Genomic DNA, 19,807 nt, shown 5'->3' on the forward strand with positions numbered 1-19,807 from the left:
CTCCTAAGTATCTACTAGGAGTTAATTAATGTCTTCTAATGTATGTCTTCTAATGTATTATTTCTCACAACAACCAATGATAGAGATAGTATTATTACTCTTATTTTAAAAATGAACAAATGAAAACATGGAGAAGAGAGCAAGTCCCACTAGTCCATGGCTGTTCCACAAGCACCCACTTATCTTCAAGGGTCTCCATGGGTCGAATACAGTGGGTTTGGTGGGAACTTGCACAGTTCTTGAAATTCACCATGTAGTATGTGCCCATTTATAGGTGTCGGCAACAAACCATCACATTGAACTGCTACAGACTCACAGATACCATCACCTCAAGTCACAGCTGCAGAGGTAGCTGGAGATTGTACACATAACTACATGAACAACTGCGTTAGGTCTTGCTAGTAGATGCATTTGTTTAAAAATATACATGTTACCACAAATGTTGGTGAGGATGTGGAGAAAAAGGAACTCTCCTGCACTGTTGGTGGGAGTGCAAACTGGTCCAACCACTATGGAGAGCTGTGCGGAGATTTCTGGACCTACTAAACATAGAGCTTCCATAGGATCCAGCAATTCCACTCCTAGGTATTTACCCAAAGGACACAGAAACATCAACTCCAAAGAGCACCTGCACCCCTATGTTTATAGCAGCACTGTTGACAATAGCTAAGCTTTGGAAACAACCCAAATGCCCAAAAATAGATGACTGGATCAAGAAGATGTGGTCCATATACACCATGGAATATTACTCAGCATTCAAAAAAGATAAACACATGCAATTTGCGGCAACATGGATGGAGCTGGAAGGGATCATGCTCAGCGAAATAAGCCAGAAAGAAAAAGAAAAATACCGGATGGTCTCATTCATAGCAGGAATCTAGAAAACTTAAATAAGGGACCAGGAAAATGAATAACTATAAGAAAGTGAAAATCAAAATCAACAAAAAAATATGAACCAGAGACACTCTATGGGGGGTGCGGGGTGGGGAGCGGAGGGATTGGGGTCAAAATAAGGGGATTGCAATTGTATGGGGAATATAAAAATAAAATTTATTTAAAAAAATATATACATGTTACCCTATCACAAATAATGGGTCTGAAAAATATTTTTGTCACTACATTTCCAGGTGATAGATGTCTTTTATCATCCTATGGATTTTATTTTATGCATTTAAAATCATGGTTTGGAGCAGAGATTCAAAGTTTTCACCAGACCAGCAAAAGGTTCCATGGTGAAAAGTGAAAAACCACCAAACCATCCTGTGAGTCTGTAACTGGAGCAGTGGAAACCCTTTGGCATAAGCCAGGAGATTAGCAAGTGAGGAAAACACAGAATTCATGATGGTGATGATGGTGATGATGGTGATGATGATGGTTCCACACAGCAAATAATGATTATCATTACATCCGGCAAAATGCTGAGTGCCCTGGAACAGGCTTTCAGAAGTGGATCTCTTGACTAAGCCAAACAGGACTGGAGAGGATCTGTGATGGCATCTTGGGCTGAAGAAACAGTCACAGGGCAGGCTAGGGCATACAGCCAGTTTGTGTTAGGACTGATGCCACTGACCAGCTCTTCAGGAGCCAGGAGTCTATCATTTAAAGGACATAACCTTCCAACTTGGACACGAAGCCACAGGCTAAGGGCCCCTCTCTGGAACCATACACAGCCATCCCATGTTCTTCTGCATGTCAGGGTTCTAAGGATGAGCCCCTGGGTGCTGGATGATCAGGGAAGGTGGCACTGTGCAATGCTCCTCGGGGTATGGTCCAGGAGCCACTGCCTTGGGGGACTCATGGGCCCCTCCAAGTGAGAACCTCAGGTGTCGTAGTAGAAGTATAACCTCTGGAATTCAACCCCCAGCTCCAACACTTAATAGTGCAATCACTTTGGGCAAATTACAAAGGGTTTGGATAGATGTCCGACTTGTAAAACTACCAGCACCTACCTGATGCAGCCGTGAGGCTCCAATGTGCCCACGCAGGTGAAGGCTTCAGCAGGGCTCGGCGCACAGTGAGACAGCTGCAGGAGCGCTACAGGAGCGCTTGATGAGGCGACTGCCCTCTACAAGCTGGAACCAAGGCACAGCCACACCGGCAGAGTCAGTTACGCCCCAGCACATGCACCAGGGTGTCACTCTGTCCTATTCCTGATCCAGGGGCTGTGCTGCCCAGGGACCCCGCCGCTGAGCAGTTCCCTAGAACTGAAGCACTGCCTTCCAGTCTTCTCCGACAAGCAGAACTGAGAGAGAGAAGGCGGAGAGACAGAGAGAAAGAGAGAGAACCAGTGCACGGGAGGGGCTTCAGGAGACACCACGTGACCTGTGGCCATGATGAATCTTCAGATCCTGAGGGAAGAACCCCACGCTGCAGAGTGTGTCCTGGAGCCTCTTTGCAAGACATTGACACCTTCTCCAAGCCTCAGGTGGGTGGGGCGTCAATCCCAGGAGACCTCAGGTCACCGGCCCAGCGCAGCCCCTGTGAGCTCCAGTCCCACCCCATCCCCCCAGCCCTGGAGTCTTAGGACACATCCGTTGACCTCAGGCTGCCTTCCCAGTGGGCCGCAGGTGCACCTCTGTGTCCGCGGTTTCCACCAGGACCTCAGAAGCACCCCCGCCTGCACACCTGCGAGCCTGGGAGAATGTGGGCATTAATGCTTCCTGGAAGCTTGGCTCCCACGAGGCCTCATGGGAGTCGGTACGCGCACACCCCGGCTCCATCTCCACTCGGGAGGGGCACCCCGGGGGTGTGTGGCCACCCAGCCGGGCCTCCCCGGAGCACTGCAGGCAGGGGGCCCTGACCCAGACTGGCATGGGACTTCCTTTGTGCCGCTTTCCCTTTGACAACACCCCGCCCTGCCTGACCAGTGTCCCCACTCTCAGATATAAACTACTTGCGCTCAACCCCCGGTCTCAGGGCTGACTCTTTAGGGAAAAGACATCTGAAGGCAGTTTTATGCCTAAAAATGTCAAATTCAGTGCTAACAGAGACCAGGCAGGAAATAAAATGTAATAAACAGGAAAAGGACACGATCCCCATTCTTGTGTTTGTGTCGTCTCCAGCCCTGCTCGCGGCGGAGACAGAAGTGCAGATCTCAGCGAGATTCTTGACCATGAAAGACAAATTTAGTTATGATGAGGAAGTCTAGAAGTGGTGGTGTGTTTTTTGAAGGCAGGGATGTGAACTAAGATGTGGCACAGATGCTACGAAAAGGCTTCCAACCAAAAAGTCACCTGGGCAATTTGTATCCATTGCTGTGACCTTGAGCTTTCCATGCCGCACCTGCGTGGATTTCAGCACAACCTAAATAGGAAAGCGTGAGCTCTCCTGGCTGGTGAAAACTCAGGTGAAGATGCTTGACCCTGGTTTATAGTTGCTTGTTGATTTTGATTTTTAGAGACACACTGGGGTGGGGAGGAGGGATTAGGGTCACAATGAGGAGGGTGGGAATTGTATGAGGACTATAACCAAGATGAAAATGCACACATTGTGCAAAAATGAAAAATGATGTAAAGAATATATAAAATATTTTGCTGAGCAGGATCCCTTCCAGCTCCATCCATGTTGCTGCAAATTGCATGTGTTTATCTTTTTTGAGTGCTGAGTAATATTCCATGGTGTATATGGACCACGTCTTCAAGAAAAAGAAAAATATGGGATGGTCTCACTCATAACAGGAATCTAGAAAAGGGTCCTCTAAATATGGACCAGGAAAAAGAATAACTATAAGAAAGAAAAAAGTCAAAATCAGCAAACAACTATGAATCAAACATACTTTTTTTGGGGGGTGTGAGGAGGGATTGGGGTCAAAATCGGGGTTGCAATTGCATGGGGAATATAAAAAAAAAGAAACTAACTAACAAAAAGGGAAAAACAACACTGATGCCTTAAATAAATAACTCCAGTAAAAAAAAGAATATATAAAATAAAATTAAAAAAATAAAATATATGTGAGCTCTGAAAAAAAAAGAAAAAAACGGATGCTTGAGTCTAGAGAGACACAGAGTGACCCCAACAGCATCACATAGAATCAGTTTTATTGCCAGGTAAGAAATTCATATTAATATAGTGAATACATATGTTTACAAATAAACATTCTTAGAAAACAAACAAATGTTTTTTTTCTTTGTTGTAGGAAGTATTATTGGTATCATAAACTCTGCAGTTGTTGACAAGTATTAACACAGGTTTACTTGCAGAACATACGGTTACTAAAATATTTGCACATAAAATATGCTCCATTTACACAAAAAACTGGGGAGGGGGGAGTTGGATGGGGTGCCAGGCAGAGCCCAAGGCAGATGGAGGCTGAGACGCTCTGGGAGGGCGAGGGGTGTCAGACTCTGGTCCCGTTGGGCTGGAAGTCGGGGGTGGGGGGGGGGCAGCTAAGGGGAAGAAGTAGAGGCGAGTGGAGGGCAGGGGATGGGGCAGGGAGTCTCTGTGGCTTCCTTCCTTCCAGTTTCTCTCTTCCAAGTCTCCCACCGATGGCGAGATCCTCCATCTCGGTCCCAGATCCTCCTCCAGCATCAGGAAGTCTGCTCAGCCGCTAGAGGGGCCCCCAGAATCAGCTAGAGGAGCCCCCTGAATCAGCTTCCTTGTCTCCGCGTGTCCCACCCGCTCAGGGCCCCAAAGCCTCGGGGCAGGTAAGGAGGCTGCTCCCCTGGCTCCATCCCTCCATCCCCGCTGAGCTGACTGGCCACCCCTCCAGCAACAAAACACAGGCCAGGAAGATTCTCAGGAGGAGAGTGGAGAAGAACTAAGCTGCTCTAGGTTCCGAGAGCAGGACAGTCCTCTGACCAGGTGAGGCTGGAGGGCGTGAGCTGAGGTCTTAGAGCAAAGCGGGCTGACGGGGAGGATAGAGTGACTGAGCTTAGGAGCTGGAGGGAAGCTTGTGCCCAGCCAGCCCCGCACCCCCTGCACTCTGGCCGGGGTGCCCCTGGGGTGTGCGGACCCGGCTTCAGTGGATAGATGTGCACACTGACACGGAGGCCCGTGGGAAAGTATCTCCTTTTCATTTTCCTCAGCCCAACAGATTACTTGAAGGAGAAAGTCCCCATTGGCCACTGGCTTATCTTTAACAACTCTTTGCATCCAGTACTACCTGGAGGGGGTAAGGTTGAGGTAGGGAAGATGGGAGGCAGGGAGGCTGGGAGGCTAAGAGGCTGGGAGGCTGGAAGGCTAAGAGGCTGGGAGCCTGGGAGGCTGGGAGGCAGGCAGGCAGGGAGGCAGAGAGGTTGGGAGGTAGGGAGGCTGGGAGGCAGGGAGGCTGGGAGGCAGGGAGGCAGAGAGGTTGGGAGGTAGGGAGGCTGGGAGGCAGGGAGGCAGGCAGGCAGGGAGGCAGAGAGGTTGTGAGGTAGGGAGGCTGGGAGGCAGGGAGGCAGGGATACTGGGAGGCTGGGAGGCTAAGAGGCTGGGAGGCTGGAAGGCTAAGAGGCTGGGAGGCTGGGAGGCAGGGAGGCTGGGAGGCTAGGATGCGGAGAGACAGGGAGGCTGGGAGGCAGGGAGGCTGGGCGGTAGGGATGCTGGGAGGCAGGGAGGCTGGTAGGCAGGGAGGCAGGGAGGCTGGGAGGCAGGCAGGCAGGGAGGCTGGGAGGTAGGGAGGCTGGGAGGCAGGGAGGCAGGCAGGCTGGGAGGCAGGGAGGCTGGGAGGCTGGAAGGCAGGGAGGCAGGGAGGTAGGGATGCTGGGAGGCAGGGGGGCTGGGAGGTAGGGAGGCTGGGAGGCAGGGAGGCTAGGAGGCTGGGAGGCTAGGAGGCAGGGAGGCTGGGATGCTGGGAGGTAGGAAGGCAGGGTTGCTGGGAGGCTGGGAAGCAGGGAGGCTGGGAGGCAGGCAGGCTGGGAGGCTGGGAGAAACAGCAGTGGTGGGTATAGGTCCTTCCACAGCTACAGTATCCAGACAGAATCACATGATTTGCTGCTTTGCACTTATTTTTAGATTCACCTTTTATTTATGGGGAGAGATACTGGTTTTCTACTTAGGATGATGGTTGGAAGTTTGCCTTTTAAAGTTAAATTATTTGAAATGAATCCATTCAGGTACAAATAGTGTGGCCAGGATGCAGAGAGGGGCCAGAGTGTAGGTGTGTGGGTGACTGCCCCGAGGGGTGTAGTCCGGAGGGATGTGCTGGGGTCTGAGCAACGTGGCTGAGAACCTGCTCTAAGTCTCCCGCCCCTGCTCCGTCCAGCGCAAGGCCTTCTGACACGCAGCAAGCCTGCACGGCGGGTTCTGTGCACAGTTCCACTGTTTGAAATGGGCAGAGGCGTTGCTATTTCAGAAAACTTGCTCTACCCCCAACGCCCCATGTTTCAGCTGGGAGACTAAGACCTAGAGAGAGGAAATCCCTGGTCCCTGTCCCCAGGTGGGCTGGAGTGAAAAGAAGAAACACCTGCTCTCGCAGGCTCCGTGATGTCAGAGGAGAGTCGAGGGAGGCAGAACGCGGGCATGAGACACGCTAAGAAATTCTCTGAGTTTTGTTGAACCAGATCACGCGCAGCTCCGGACAGCGGAAGAGACTGGGGGCCTCTCGGAAGTTCCCTGTTCAGCAGCTAGATCTTTAGGAACTGGCTGGAAACTTCTCACCTTGAATGAAAATCTTTTTTCTCTCTACTTCCCTCTTTGGGCTTCCGTGAAACATAGAAAGAGAAGGACATCCTTCGTGTCAGGACCCCCTGCCCAGGGCTATTGGCTTGGAGGAGCAATCTGGAAAATCACCCTAGAGCATTCTGGATGGGGGTGGACTTGTGTGGCAGTCTCTGGAGAAGTGGTTTAGAGGGACTATGGGAATTAGGGGGGGGGGACCCAGAAAGGCTTGAGAGGTGTGGGGAGCTGGCGAAGGGCTGGACTTGGGGAATTGGGGCTGTGGGGGGCGGAGAAGATCTTCGACTTCAGGTACCCCTGACATTGCAGCAGCCCCCTCAGAGGGTGATAAGGGAGGGCTCACCAACAGAGGGAGGTCGGGGACATCTAATACTACTGCAGAAAGACAGGAGGGAGGGGCTGGAGGACGCAGGTCACACTGGGAAACGAGACTGTCATTGAAGAGTAATACATTGAAGGCACCACCCACGCTTATGACATTGTCGGTCCAAAGCAGTTGGAGTCGGGCAGCAGCGGCGGCAGCAACGGGCTGAGGGGGAGGGGAGCCGGGAGAGCTTCTTCATAGAGGACTTGGTTCTGTGTCTCTTTTTTTGATCTCGGAGGCAAGAGGGAATCACCCAAATTCCAAGGTTCTGGGTCCCTTCTCCTCCTGTCCACTTTCCAAGAGTGAATTGTTGAAATTGTCCTGGATCGCGGTCAATGATTTCCTGTCTCGACGGTTTGGGACAAAAACGAAGTTGCTGTTCTTGTCTGTTTTGTGGTGGGCTTGTGATTTCTTTTGCTTTTTTAAAAAATTAGGCAATACTCTCTGGACCCGCCCCCCACCGCAAGAGCCTGTCCTCCCCCTGCCACCCCATTTCCATGGCCGTGGCCTTTAAGGGCATTCTCACAAACATTCCTTTTTCACCCCATTCTGGCGGTGGGTTCAGGGTCTATTTCTTTTTTCTGAGTCTGCAGGTGTGTTTTTTGCTTCCAACATGGGAGATATGAAAAGGCCTATAAATAGAATAGTTTAGGGTCCAGTGATGTCTTAGGTGCTTGTCAAAATGTTGTGTCCACCTCACCTCCTCTTGGGATTAAAAAGTGCTTGTAACAGCACAGATTCCCTCTCCACACCTCCTCTCAAGGGCACCCCTCTCTGTCCACCCTCCTCCTCTGTCCCCCAACCCCCCTCACCCAGAAACAGCACATGGCAAGTGGTCTATGTGCTCCGCTGGACAGTTGCTCTTCATGGTGCTGCTTGTCTTCTTCTCATCATGCATGTCAGTTTCAAGTTAGGAGGAAAAGAAAATTTCAGCCCTACCTACCACTTGGGCAGGTGAGTCAGCCCCCGTGGGCCGGAAGTGGAAAGCATGTGCCTGTTTCCCTTTGCTGTATTGCTGAACGTTCATGCTTCAGTTCGGCTGCCCACCGCCGCGTGTCAGGCGTGACCCAGGAAAAGCGAGATTCCACGTCACCAGTAGGTGATGGTGGGGTCAGTGCATGTGGAGGGTGGCCGGGCTGGGGTGGGGAGAGGACAGGGAAGGTGCGGGCCGGGGAATTTTTTGCCTCTCAGTTGAGTGTGGTCTCCAGGATGCTCCCTGCGGCGAGAGCTCAGACAGTCACCTCTGTTTTGCTGTTGGTGATGAAGTATGGCTGTGGGGGCGGGTAGTGCTGGGGGCGAGTTCCCAGGGGGTCGCTGGAGCCCGACTCGGCCGTGCCCAGCTTGCCCTTGTTGCCGTAGGCCTGCCGCCGCAGAGACTGCTCGTTGGGGTCCCAGCCCTTGAAGTTGGCGGTGGCGTTGTAGGCCAGCGGGTGCGGGGGCATCTTGCCGGCGCGGGACTTCTGTCCGTTCTGCTTGGCCGGCCCGTGCTCGGGGCTGAAGGGCCGCGGCTCGTCCTCCACGCGCACGGGGTGCAAGGGCAGGTTGCCCTTGGCGGCCAGCTCGGCCAGGTGCCGGCGCTTGGAGTAGAAGTCGTCGTTGACCTTGTCGGCTGTGGCGGCGGGGAGAGGCGGAGGGGAGAGCAGAGAGAGAAAGAGATAAGAGAGTTAGGGACGGGGAGTCCACCCCAGGCGGCGTCTCAGCCACCCAGCAGCCCACACGGACACGCCACACACTCCACCCGGGACGGACAGAAGGGCGGCCTGCCCCTTGCACAGGACCCAGAGGGGCTTTGCTGCCAGGTGAGTCAGCCCCTGTGGGCCAGAGGGGGAAAGCGTGTGCCTCAGTTTCCCCTTTGCTGTATTGCTGAATGGTCACGCTGTGGCTGGGTGGCCCATCGCCGCGCGTCAGGCGTGACCCAGGAAAAGGGTGAATCCAAGTCACCCGCAGGTTATGGTGACTGTCAGTCTGTCCACTCTAGATTCCCCCAAACCAACACAGCCACACCCTGAACTCCGCCATCCTGGCTTTCCATAAAACCCAAGTGTTGTTTCTTCACCATTAAACCGACGCCTTCTCGTTAGAAGCAACAGTGACCTATTGACAAATGTCCCCCATCGAGTCCCCAGCAGCACTCAAGACCAGGGGGTCACACTTAGTGCATTTACTCCTGAGGTCTCAAAATAAATAGGGTCTCACTGGGGTGGGGGGGCGGAGGGGAGAGGGTGGTTCTTCGTGCCTTTGTTTGCTTTAGTTTTTCTTTTTAGAGGTTAAGCAGACCCGCGTTCATATCCTACCTCTGCTACCCCCCAGCGGAGTCACCGCTTAACTTTTATGATCACCAGCTTCTGCATAAGGAAAGTAGTTACAATAAAAAAAAAAAATTATATCCCGCAGGGTTGTGGGGGGGTGAAATGTTATGATGAGTGTGAAGTGCTTACACATTCGCGGCCGCCACTATCATCGTTACTATTATATTAACAGTTTTATTTATCATGTTATGTTCGATCAAGCATTTCTCTGTGTGCTTATACATGACTAATAGCATTTTAATGCCGACATAGCATTTCAGTGAGTGGAGCTATGAAAATTAATCAATCTTTCTATTGAGCAACATCCAAGATGTGCCAATATTTTTGCTCCTATAAATAAGGCTAAGACGAGAACCTTCTGGGGTAGCGCTTTCTCTGTGTTGAGAATTTAGAAGACTTCTAAAATATTGCCTGAGTCTCTACATCAGGGGTGGTAAATCTGCTCATGGCCTCATTTTGTAAATAAAATGTTACAGGAATTCAGTGATGCCCATTCACTGATGGATTGGCCGGGGCTACGTTTGCCCGGCGATGGCAGAGTTGAGCACTGTGCCAGAGACTGCTGGGCCCACAAAGCCTAAAATGTTTGCTGTCCAGCCTTGAAATGAATTACCTGAAGTGGAGTTACTTTGCAAGAGGTGTAAACATGAGCAAGCTCCTTGACAGACTTTGCTAACGAGGCTGCAAGAGCTGGGTTGGGGTCACTCCGTTTTACCACACGCTGCAGCTTTGATTGACTCCTTCCATCCCTCCCTCCTGCTTTCCCTACTTCTCTCCTTCCTTCCATCCTGCCTTCTCTATTTATTTCATAATTTTAATAGACCGTCTATTTTTCTCTTACAATTATTCTAATACCCTCTCCACTTTAAAAATTCATTTCTTAGCCATCAGTCTTTTAACTTACATCTCTCCAGAGACCAGAAATATCTGCTGCTCTCTCGTTCACACTTGCAACATCCCACACTGTTACAGGTGTGGATTGATGTATATTCATGGAGAGCATCACGATTCCATGTTCCTTTTCTCAACTGATCCTTTTCACAACTCCAAGAGGTAGCAAAGATGGGAATTATAACCTCTGCTGGACAGATTAGGAAACTGTCAAACCCCAGCGCAGAAAATGATTTAACTAGGGTTACCCACAGCGGGTGGTTGAGCCGGGTAGACCCTCAGCCCACAGACATGGCTCAGTGCTTCTGAAGGCCACAGAGGGAAAACTGGTCTCAGGACAAGGTGGGGGGGTTGGGGGGTGCTTCTTCTCTTGCCCCTGTGTCTGTGGCAGACATTGATCACACCGCCCTTTCTCAGGGAGCCCAGTCTCTGCTCAGACACAGCACCCCAGGAAGCCACATGTTAACTTTCCAGACTCAACAAAGCTCAGTTAGGATTATGTTCCTGTTCATGCAGATAGCTCTGACCAATGCAATCTTTGAAGACAAAGTCTCCCTCTCATTGAGTTCTAGAGCTGCCTGAAGATACAGGATGTCAACACCACAGGGAACCTTGGAATCTGTCAAGGTGAAAAAAGCAAACATTCCTGAAATTCCACAGATGACTTAAGGTGGTGTGGGGTACACGAGACTTGGTATCAGAACCCCAAGTTCCTAGCCCTTTAGAGGAAAGTTCTAGGTTTCTACTGTGACAATGTTTCAACAGATGCTCTCATCTCCCTCTTTGACTTCAAAATTCATGTACCCAGTAATCTCAGAATGGGTTCACAGAATCTCCCACTCATGGTGGCCAAGCCTGGAGCCATCAACATTCAGATCTAGAAACACCACGATCTTTCACGCAAGCCAGAAGCCTAGGGCAGCTGTTGGAGTCTCCCTCCTCTTTTCCAGCACCACAGTGAAACCACCACATCCTTCCAGCCACACCTGAGTAATGCTTCTCGGTCCTAGTGCATGTCTCCTCCTTCAGCCAGCAGACTGAACACTGCTCTCCTTCAGCCACCAGACTGGCCTCCATACTTAAGTTCCACCTCTTCCAGTCCATTCTCCACACTGAAGTCAAAGGCAGGTTTCTAAACTGCAAAACTCACCATGTCACCTGTCTAGCAAAAGCCTTCAAACAATTTGTTCTGTAACTTAGTCATTCATCAAACAGGCACAGACCATGGGCTAGCCTCTGGAAATAGAAGAATCAGAAACTAGTCCCTACCCTCATGGGGTGAACCTTCTTCCAGGGAGAGACAGAGAGTGACCAAAGAATCCCATATCCCCACAATTCCATCAAAGTATAAAGAAGTAAGTTCTGTGAAGAGCTATCACCAGTCTTAGGAGTATTTACGAGATCCCTGAGCCCCTCTGAGACAGACCTCAGGAAAGTCACCTCACACTTTCCATCGCTATAGGCAAGTCCTGGAGATAGGGCTGGTTTGGTTTCAAATCACCACAATGAAGCAAATGTTGCCATTAAATGTGTCACATGAATTTCTGTGAATTTCTTTGGTGCCTAACGGGGCCAATGTGACTACTCCAGATTTATTGTGACGCTAAATTATTTGACAGAGGCAGCTCTCCTGCTGCCTGTGACTATGCAGGTGTCTCTCTCTCTCTTTTTTTCCTCCTTTTCCTAATAAACCTGTCCTCAAAGAAATTATTTGAGATCTATAAGCTACATAGCATACTTCTGGAATAATGCGTCAACATATATATTTTTGCCTATTTCCTGGCTTGTGGAAGAAGATTTGGATTCAAGCCAAGAGACACTTACTGAGCTCTCGCTCTGCGCCAGGCAGCCAACTTAGCACAGAGGCAGCATCCCTCCACCCACCGCCCCTCTCCTCTGCTCTCTTCATATCCCTCCACCTGCCGTGTGAGTTGAACACCTACTCTGCCCTGTGAACAGAATTTCAAGGGGGCTTGGTCTGTTCAGGTCAGGGGGCTGGTGAGGAAGGAGTCCTTGAGTTGCAATCTGAAGACAAAGAGTAACAGAAACAGCCCCCCAGGTGAGGGGATGTGTGATGTATCACAGGAATAGCCATAGCACTTTGCAGTTCCTTCCATCAGAGGTAAAGTCTACACTCTGGAGGAAGCCAGCACCATGTTGTGAGCACACTAGACACTCGATCCCTGCAGAGAGAGGCCATTGGGGAGAAACTGCAGCCAGTGTGATTCAGCAGTCACTTGAGTGAGCCCACCTGGAACCTGACCCTCCAGGTATAGGTAGGACCACAACCTGGCCGATAGTTTTATTGCAACCTACTAAATTACTCAGCCAACCAGCCAGCCTAGCCGTTTCCACATCCCTGACCATAGAAAAGATCTGCTTATGGTTCTGATCTGCTAGGGTTGGGGGTTTAATTTAAACACTGCTGTTGAAAACTAATAACAATGGAAAAGAGAAAATCGCAAAAGAATCAATAGGTGGAGTCTACTTCCCCGCCCTTGAATCTGGTCTAGTCCTGTGACTGGCTTTGACCTGCAGTCTTGCAGCAGTGACCGGGGTGAGTCCTGAGCCTGGACTTTTAGAAATTCTGATGCTTTTGCTCTCAGGCTCTTGGAACCCTGCCTCAGGAGGCCACTTGCCCATGTTCCTCATGCCTGACAGCCTCCTGATACCCCGATACCCAGTGGACCCATCCCAGACCACACAGCCAGCAGGGGTCTGCCAGCTGACCTAGGGCTGAACAAACCTGTCAAGAACAACTAATCCAGCCTCCCTGAAGTGCTGCCCTGGGGGCCCTGAATCATGAACCCAATAAGTAATCACTATGTTGGTTAAGTGACTAAGCTTTGGGGTACAGGTCATTTGCAAAAGCCCTGTGGTGGGAGAAGCAGGGGAGCATTGAGTCAATGAAAGGTATCTGAGCAGCAGAGCGAAGCACTGAGGGGATCACCTGTGGGTAAGAGGGGAGCCTTCACACCTACAACGTTGTCCCACTGCCCCTCTCGCGAGGCCCCCAGGCGTCTCCTAGTGAAGAGCCCACACCTGTGTGTTGCCCGGGGCATGAAACTATCTTTCAACGAGTGAGTTTCAAGATTTCAAGAACAAGGCTGCGGTCACTGCCTAGGTGTGCGAACTGTCCCCCTAAGCGAGAAATGCAGTTTGCTTCAAGCTCTCATTTCGGTGTTTCTGGTTCCCCATGATTTGGACCCGGAGGAGGCCTCACCTGGCTGCTCCTGGCTTTGTGCGACACGGTCCCTACCTGCGTACATGAAAAAGTTCCTTGGGAAGGAAATAACAGATTCGCCGAACAGCCTTGTAAGCCCCATTAATAAATGCATTAACCTCATCAGCCCTGGTACCTCGTGGGCAGATGGCTGACAAGCCAACCAGGAAACAGATGTGTGAGCTCTTCAATAGCACCTTCCTCTCCTGTTTGATTTTTCTTCATTTAAAAAGAGGAAGAAAAGAATGAAAAAGGTGCTTTCCTTCCAGGGAGCTTAATTGCCTTGAAGGAAGCAAGGCTGTAAAATTAAACTGTACCTTCCTCCATCTGTCTCCTTCTTAATTAGCAGCAGACACCGTACAGGTGCCGGGTGGGCGGGAGCCTCCCTCCCGAGGCAATGGAGACAGGTAATAACCAGCTCGCCAAACAAGCCACACACCTGAGGGTCTCGGCAGGAGGCCTCCCACCTACCTGCTTTCCTCCAGCCCAAAGATACCTTAGGGCGGGGTTCCTACAGCTCTTCTCACTTGGGGATCTTCTCGGGTCTCAGGTGGTGGAAGGAGCAATATCCCACCCTAAGCTTTCCTCATTCCACCTCTGTGGAGGCAGGAATGGACCACTGGGCAGGTTTTCTGATCCAGCAGACCCGGTGAAGGAGGAGTCAGAGTCCTCAATGGTTTTGCAGGCTTTTATTGGGATTACCAGGTACACGGCAGGCAGGGGTGCTGGGGGGCCGGGAGGCTGGCAGGCCTCCCAGCCCCCAGCAAATCCGCACTCTCTCTGGGCTCTCTGGTGTTCTCTGCTTCTGCTTCTTGGCTTCTCTTCGGCTTCTCCTGCTTCTTTCTCAGCTTCTACTGACATCCCCGTGACGCCATCCTTAAAAGCCCAGTCTCAGCCCAGGTGAATCCCATCTACCTATGCCCACACCCTATTCCAGGTGCCGCCATCAGGCATGCATTCAGGACTTCAAGGGTCCATCATCTATCCTGATGGCGGGAGGGCAGAAAAGCCTGACATTTTCTTTACCCTACAGCCTCCCTCTCCATCTTTGCTCCAAGAACGTGCTGGAATGAGTGGTTCATCTTCCCACCATGCCTAAGACTAATGCCCACGTTCTTTGCATGACCCGACTTCTGGCGATTTCTATCTTCATCTTTTTTCACAGTAATTAGAGGCCCGTCACAGAGGGGACTGGTTCGTTCACAGTGATGGAGGCCGGAAGCCTGAAGCTGAGGTGTCAGCTGGGCCATGCTCCCTCTGCGGGTTCTGCGAAGGCCCCTTCCCGGCCTCTTCTAACTTTCAGGGCGTGTGGGGGGTGTGGCGGGGGGGCAATCCTCTCATCCTGGGCCCGGAGCTGCGTCTCCCAATCATGTCTCTGGCTGCAGGCGGCCGTCTCCTCCATGTGCCCGACCCTCCCTCTTCCTAAAAGAACTCGGTCTCAGGCTTAGAAACACCTTGAGCCAGTGCAACCTCTCTGATACTTGATTCAGTCTGCAAAGGTCCTGTCTGCAAGCCTGGCCGTATTCTGAGGCTCTAGCACACATGCATGTGTGGAGGACACCACGCAGCCCGGCACGCATGGAAACGCTTTCTGATCCAGAACACGCCAAGTTTATCACATTTCAGGGCCACAGGCCTCCTCTGTGTTTTCCCCTCTCTGTCAAAGCGCTCTTCTTATTGGCTGCCTGTCTGGATCCTCCTTTTTTTTTGTAAGACTGTAGGGTAAGTGAAACAATATCAGGCTTTTCTGCCCTCCCACCATTAGGATGGATGACGGAACCCTGCGGTCCCGAATGCACGCCTGATGGCGGGCACCTGGAGTAGGGTGTGGACCTAGGTAGATGGGATTCACCTGGGCTATGACTGGGCTTTTAAGGGCGGCGTCACGGAGACGCCAGCAGAAGCAGAACAGACGAATGGAGAGAAGAACCACGAGAGCAGCAGAGAGCACCAGAGAAGGCCGGAAAGCCCGGACAGAGTGGAGAGGCCTGCCAGCCTCCCGGCCCCCCAGCACCCCTGCCTGCCGTGGGCCTGATAAATCCCAATAAAAGCCTGCAAAAGCCACTGAGGGCTCCAGGACCCTCTCCTCCTTTACCCCGTCTGCTTGGGTCATAGAAAACCTGCTCCGTGTCCTCCTGCCCTTACGAAGATTAAGCAATTTTTATTTTATATATATTTTACATCATGTTTCATTTTTGCACAATGTATGCACTTTCATCTTGGTTATAGTCCCCATACAATTCCACCCCCCTTCTTTTGACCCTAATTTCATCTCCTCTCCCTTCCCCCCCCCCAGTGTGTCTTGCTTGTTGATTTTGATTTTTTTTCTTTATTATAATTAGTCTTTTTCCTGGTCCCTTATTTGGGTTTTCTAAATTCCTGCTATGGGTGAGACCATCCGGTATTTTTCTTCTTCTTTCTGGCTTATTTTGCAGAGCATGATCCCTTCCAGCTCTGTCCATGTTGCTGCAAATCCTTCTTTTCCTAAGTTCCTCAGATAGAAGGTCTCGCCCTCAGAAAAGAGCACTCCTGCTGAGACAATCGGAAGCGCGCTCTCCTCTCCTGCTCGCTCTTGGTACCTCCCCATTTTCATGATCTTTGCTTGCATCACTCTGAAATGAGCTTTCTCGGTTACTTCTGTGTTGTCTGTTTCCTACAGTATAAGCTCCAATGAGTTTAATGAAGCCCCAAGTTCCCTCCTAAAGCAAAATGTTTCTTTCTTTCTTCCTGGAGGTGGGGGAGTAGAAAGGGGTGATGTGGGACCCTCCCTGCTGGGTTCTGCTGCTCCCCGCATCCAGGCTGCCCACTGCATCCTAAAGACATGAGTCTCGCATCCCCCGGGGTGCACGCCATTATCTGCAGTGCTGGCCAGCCAGAGTCGACGGTGTCCCCCCTCAGAACTGCACTGATTTAAGGGCCACATAGCTCTCATAGGACCGAGAGGAGACTGCGGTTTCTTCGGCAGGTCTTGCCACGTGTCTGGCACGGGCGCCAAGCTCCTTACCCATCTTTCCCAGTTGGTTGGCCCGTGACCCCACTCTTAGTCACTGAGGGAGCCGCGGGCATGCACTTCATGCTCCATCACACTGATTCCCTCCACAACGGGGCTGTGGGTTCGGACTTGGAGATGTTAGCCACCGTTTCTTTGCTTTGTGCTTCTCCTGCCCCCTCTCCACCACTCGAGGAGCAGCAATCACTTGTGATGACAACATAAAGCCAAGGTGTTGGCTTGGAATCCTACACTGAGCCCTTAAGAGTTTTGGAACCAGCAAGACTTCAGCAGCAAGATCTGAGGATGCTGAGCGAGAAAGGACTGATGAGGTTAAGAGCTCGCGGATGCAGCGCCCTGGGTTTACAGCGTCTATAACAAAGCTCAGAAGAATGCACGCCTGATTTTTGTGATTGCAAAATCTTTACAACATGGTAGAAGGAGCCTGAACTCTGAGCGCAGAGTTTAAATCCCAGCTCTTCTACTTAAAAGATTGAGACCTTGAACAAGTTACCTATGTGCTCTAAACTTCACCAGAAAAATAAAAATAACTGCCAGCGTGGCAGGGGGCTGAGGGCAGTGACGTAAATTGTGTAAAGCACCTTGTATAATGTCCTTGTCTCGTAACAGCTATCCCATGGACAGTGGTTGCTGCTGTTCTCATTGTCAGAAAATAAAAGGCATATAAAACGAGGCCAATAAGATTTACTTTGCAGAGTGCAATGGGAAAATAAATGACTCATGATACACAAAAGCGCAAACCATTATGTGTGGTGCACAGTAGGACTCCTTGCTAGGACGCCCTGTCTGAGATGTGGTGGCAGCCTCCTACTTCCGATCTCTTCTATCTCTTTTCTTCTCAAGCACTTGGCCATCCAACTCCAAACTGGGTTTCTCCAACTTTCTTGGAAGCTAACTCTGACGTAAGTATAACTGATCGAAGTATACAGCATATAGGATCAGCTAAGTATAACTCCACAATTGAATGTTAGCAACTTCCAACTTCCACTTCGTCTCACTTGCCTAAAAGAAAATCTCTTGTTCTAGGTCCTCTCTTCTTCTCTCTTAGGCTGTGGCGGAGACCAACTATAGGGCATCCCTGGTGGTACAAGGGGTTAAGCTCAGCACTATGTAGCAAGCCACAGGCACTGCAGCACGAGTTTGATCCCCGGCCAGGGAGCTACCCACATGGCGCAGCAGACCTCTCCTGTCTCACCCGCTGCTCCCCTCAGCAGTGTATTTCAGTCAATCTGCCTGTTCTGTTCCCCACTCTGTCTCTGGTGAGTCCTCTCATCCCCTGCACCTCTGGCCTGTACCCCAGCTCTTGTATGCACAAATAAATCTTTTAAAAAAAAAAAAAGAAACCAACTATAATGATGTAAATGATGGCGGGGAGTGGCGTACAGAAATGGTGGGTGCCCAAGCGAAAATAGCTGAGGCACCTGGGCCTCAGGGTGGTGGCTTGAGTAGAAGTGCCCCACCAGCCTGAACCACTCACTAGACGTTCCAGGAGAGAGGAGAAATATGCTTCTTTCCTTTAAGCCCTGGATTTGTGGGGGCCTTTGGCTCAACAGGACAGGATTGATTGTCCACTTCCATGGCATATTTTCTGCATCTCTATTTTTTTCTCTGCACAAGTAGAATTAAAAAGTAAAAGGGGAGAATCTGTGTTCTCTCTTCTCCCGAAAGACACGATAGCGAGCCACTGAGTCCCGAGGCTGTCTCAGCAGGCGAAACAAGAAAGCAGAAAACAAAGCCTGACTTCCCCAGCGGGAGAGGCCGGGAGGAGGCGGGAGACTGTCCTGAGGGCGGGTCAGTCTGGGCTCGCTGGTCTCTCACCCTTGCTGCAGAGATCCAAGTGGGGGAATCACACGTGAGCTGAGTCCTAAGAAAACTCGGGGCTCCTGCTCTTCCCGCAGCGCCCCCTGATCTATCCTGAAGCCACTGTGCTCTAAGAGAAGAGTTGGGAAGATGAATCCAAAAGCCTGGCCCTTTTTGTCTTCACCCCAGGCTCCCCGCAGGAGCTGTCGCCGCCTTTGTGGGTGAGGGCTCGGAGCGTGCCCCGACGCTGTCCAGCTGAGCCCGGGGCCTCCTTCTGTGGCCGCGGGGAGCCCGCTCTGAGTGTCTGGCTGCCGACAGGCTTCTGAAACCTCAGGCCTTTTGTCTCTTCCCAGAGGCAGTCCTGCTGTGCAGTCGCCATTTTCTGAAAGGCTGTTGAACAAAGCGGGTCCTGCCTCTGCAGACCAGGGCCGGTGGAGCCCGCGCCGTCCCATCTTCCGAGCCTCCCGCGCGGCTGTTCCCTCCACTGGACAGCGCAGGTCACACACTCGCCGTGGGTCTCGTCTCCCTGTCAGCCTTCCCGTGGGTGGGATGTTACACAACTGGAATTTTTTCACATGAAATAAATCAAGGTCCACTCTCCTTCGTCTTACTTACCTCTCCCCAGCGGCTGAACCAAGGACCACGTCAAAGGAGAAAATTCTAAGATGTGGGATCCTGTTAGACGAAAGCATGAGTGACCTCACTGCTTGGCCCTTTCACGTTCCACCTGCGTTTTATGGAGGAGGATCCTGTTTTCCGGTCGGGCCCCTGGCTTCTGAGTTCAAGTAGGGGAGACACCTGCGCCCTGAAGTTTGGACGGCGCTCCTCGTGGCCCGTCGGGCCTGCACCTCTGTCATCTCAAGAGGGTGTCGCGCTGCTGCCCCCAGGACGCGGAACACCTGGAGCAGGGCCGCATCCCCCGAGTCATGCCAGCGAACTCCAGCCTGTACCCGCCGCCAGCCAGAAAACGCCCAGACCCGAGCCTGAACTCAGCAAGGACTGGAAGGACCCTCACAGCAGCACCATCACCAGCCAGACTCCTGATCGCAGTAAATGCTGAGCGAAATCAGTTTTATGTTATTTATTTATTTATTTATTTGTTTGTTTGTTTGTTTGTTTGTTTTATCCAGGGCACACTGGGGTCACGGGGAGGAGTAGGATCTAAACAAGGGGGTGGGAATTGCATGGGGACTATAACCAAGATGAAAATGCATACATTGTGCAAAAATGAAACATGATGTAAAAATATATGAAATTAAAAAAATTTAAAAATATCAGTTTTAAACCATGAGATCGGAGCTTGCTTTTTAACCAGAAACAACTGTTACACGTGTCAGTCATTGTTCCCCCCACTTCCATGAAGAGGCCCCAGTTCTCAGGTAGGGATTCGCCTCCCTCCCATCCTGAATCCATGCGGTTTGGATGGCGCATCCCTCCATCCCCAGGGGGCACACCAGCCCATCTCGTTGCCCCCACCCAGGAGGATTTGACTGGGGATGGGCTGATGACCAGGCAGGCCAAGCAGGGCAAAGCTGGGGAACTTAAGAGACCGAGGGGGGCAATGATCACCCACCCAAACCTGCCACTTTACAGGAGCGCGTGGAAACCGTTCT

At 51.3% G+C, this 19,807-nt stretch overlaps 1 protein-coding gene across 2 annotated transcripts in view; it reads right to left on the minus strand.

Moving 5' to 3' along the window:
* Positions 1-8,190: 8,190 nt before the first annotated feature.
* SHISA9 (shisa family member 9) overlaps positions 8,191-19,807 on the minus strand; it is a gene marked incomplete at its 3' end in the record, with an annotated part of 242,818 nt that continues 231,201 nt past the window's right edge. For both annotated transcript variants that reach the window (XM_084250909.1, XM_084250908.1), the window contains one exon: positions 8,191-8,570. In XM_084250909.1, the coding sequence (XP_084107035.1) occupies positions 8,191-8,570 (380 nt within the window). The remainder of the gene's footprint in view (positions 8,571-19,807) is intronic.

This window comes from Talpa europaea, assembly GCF_964194135.1.
Source record: "Talpa europaea genome assembly, chromosome: 12".
In the NCBI taxonomy this organism is placed as follows: Eukaryota; Metazoa; Chordata; class Mammalia; order Eulipotyphla; family Talpidae; genus Talpa; species Talpa europaea.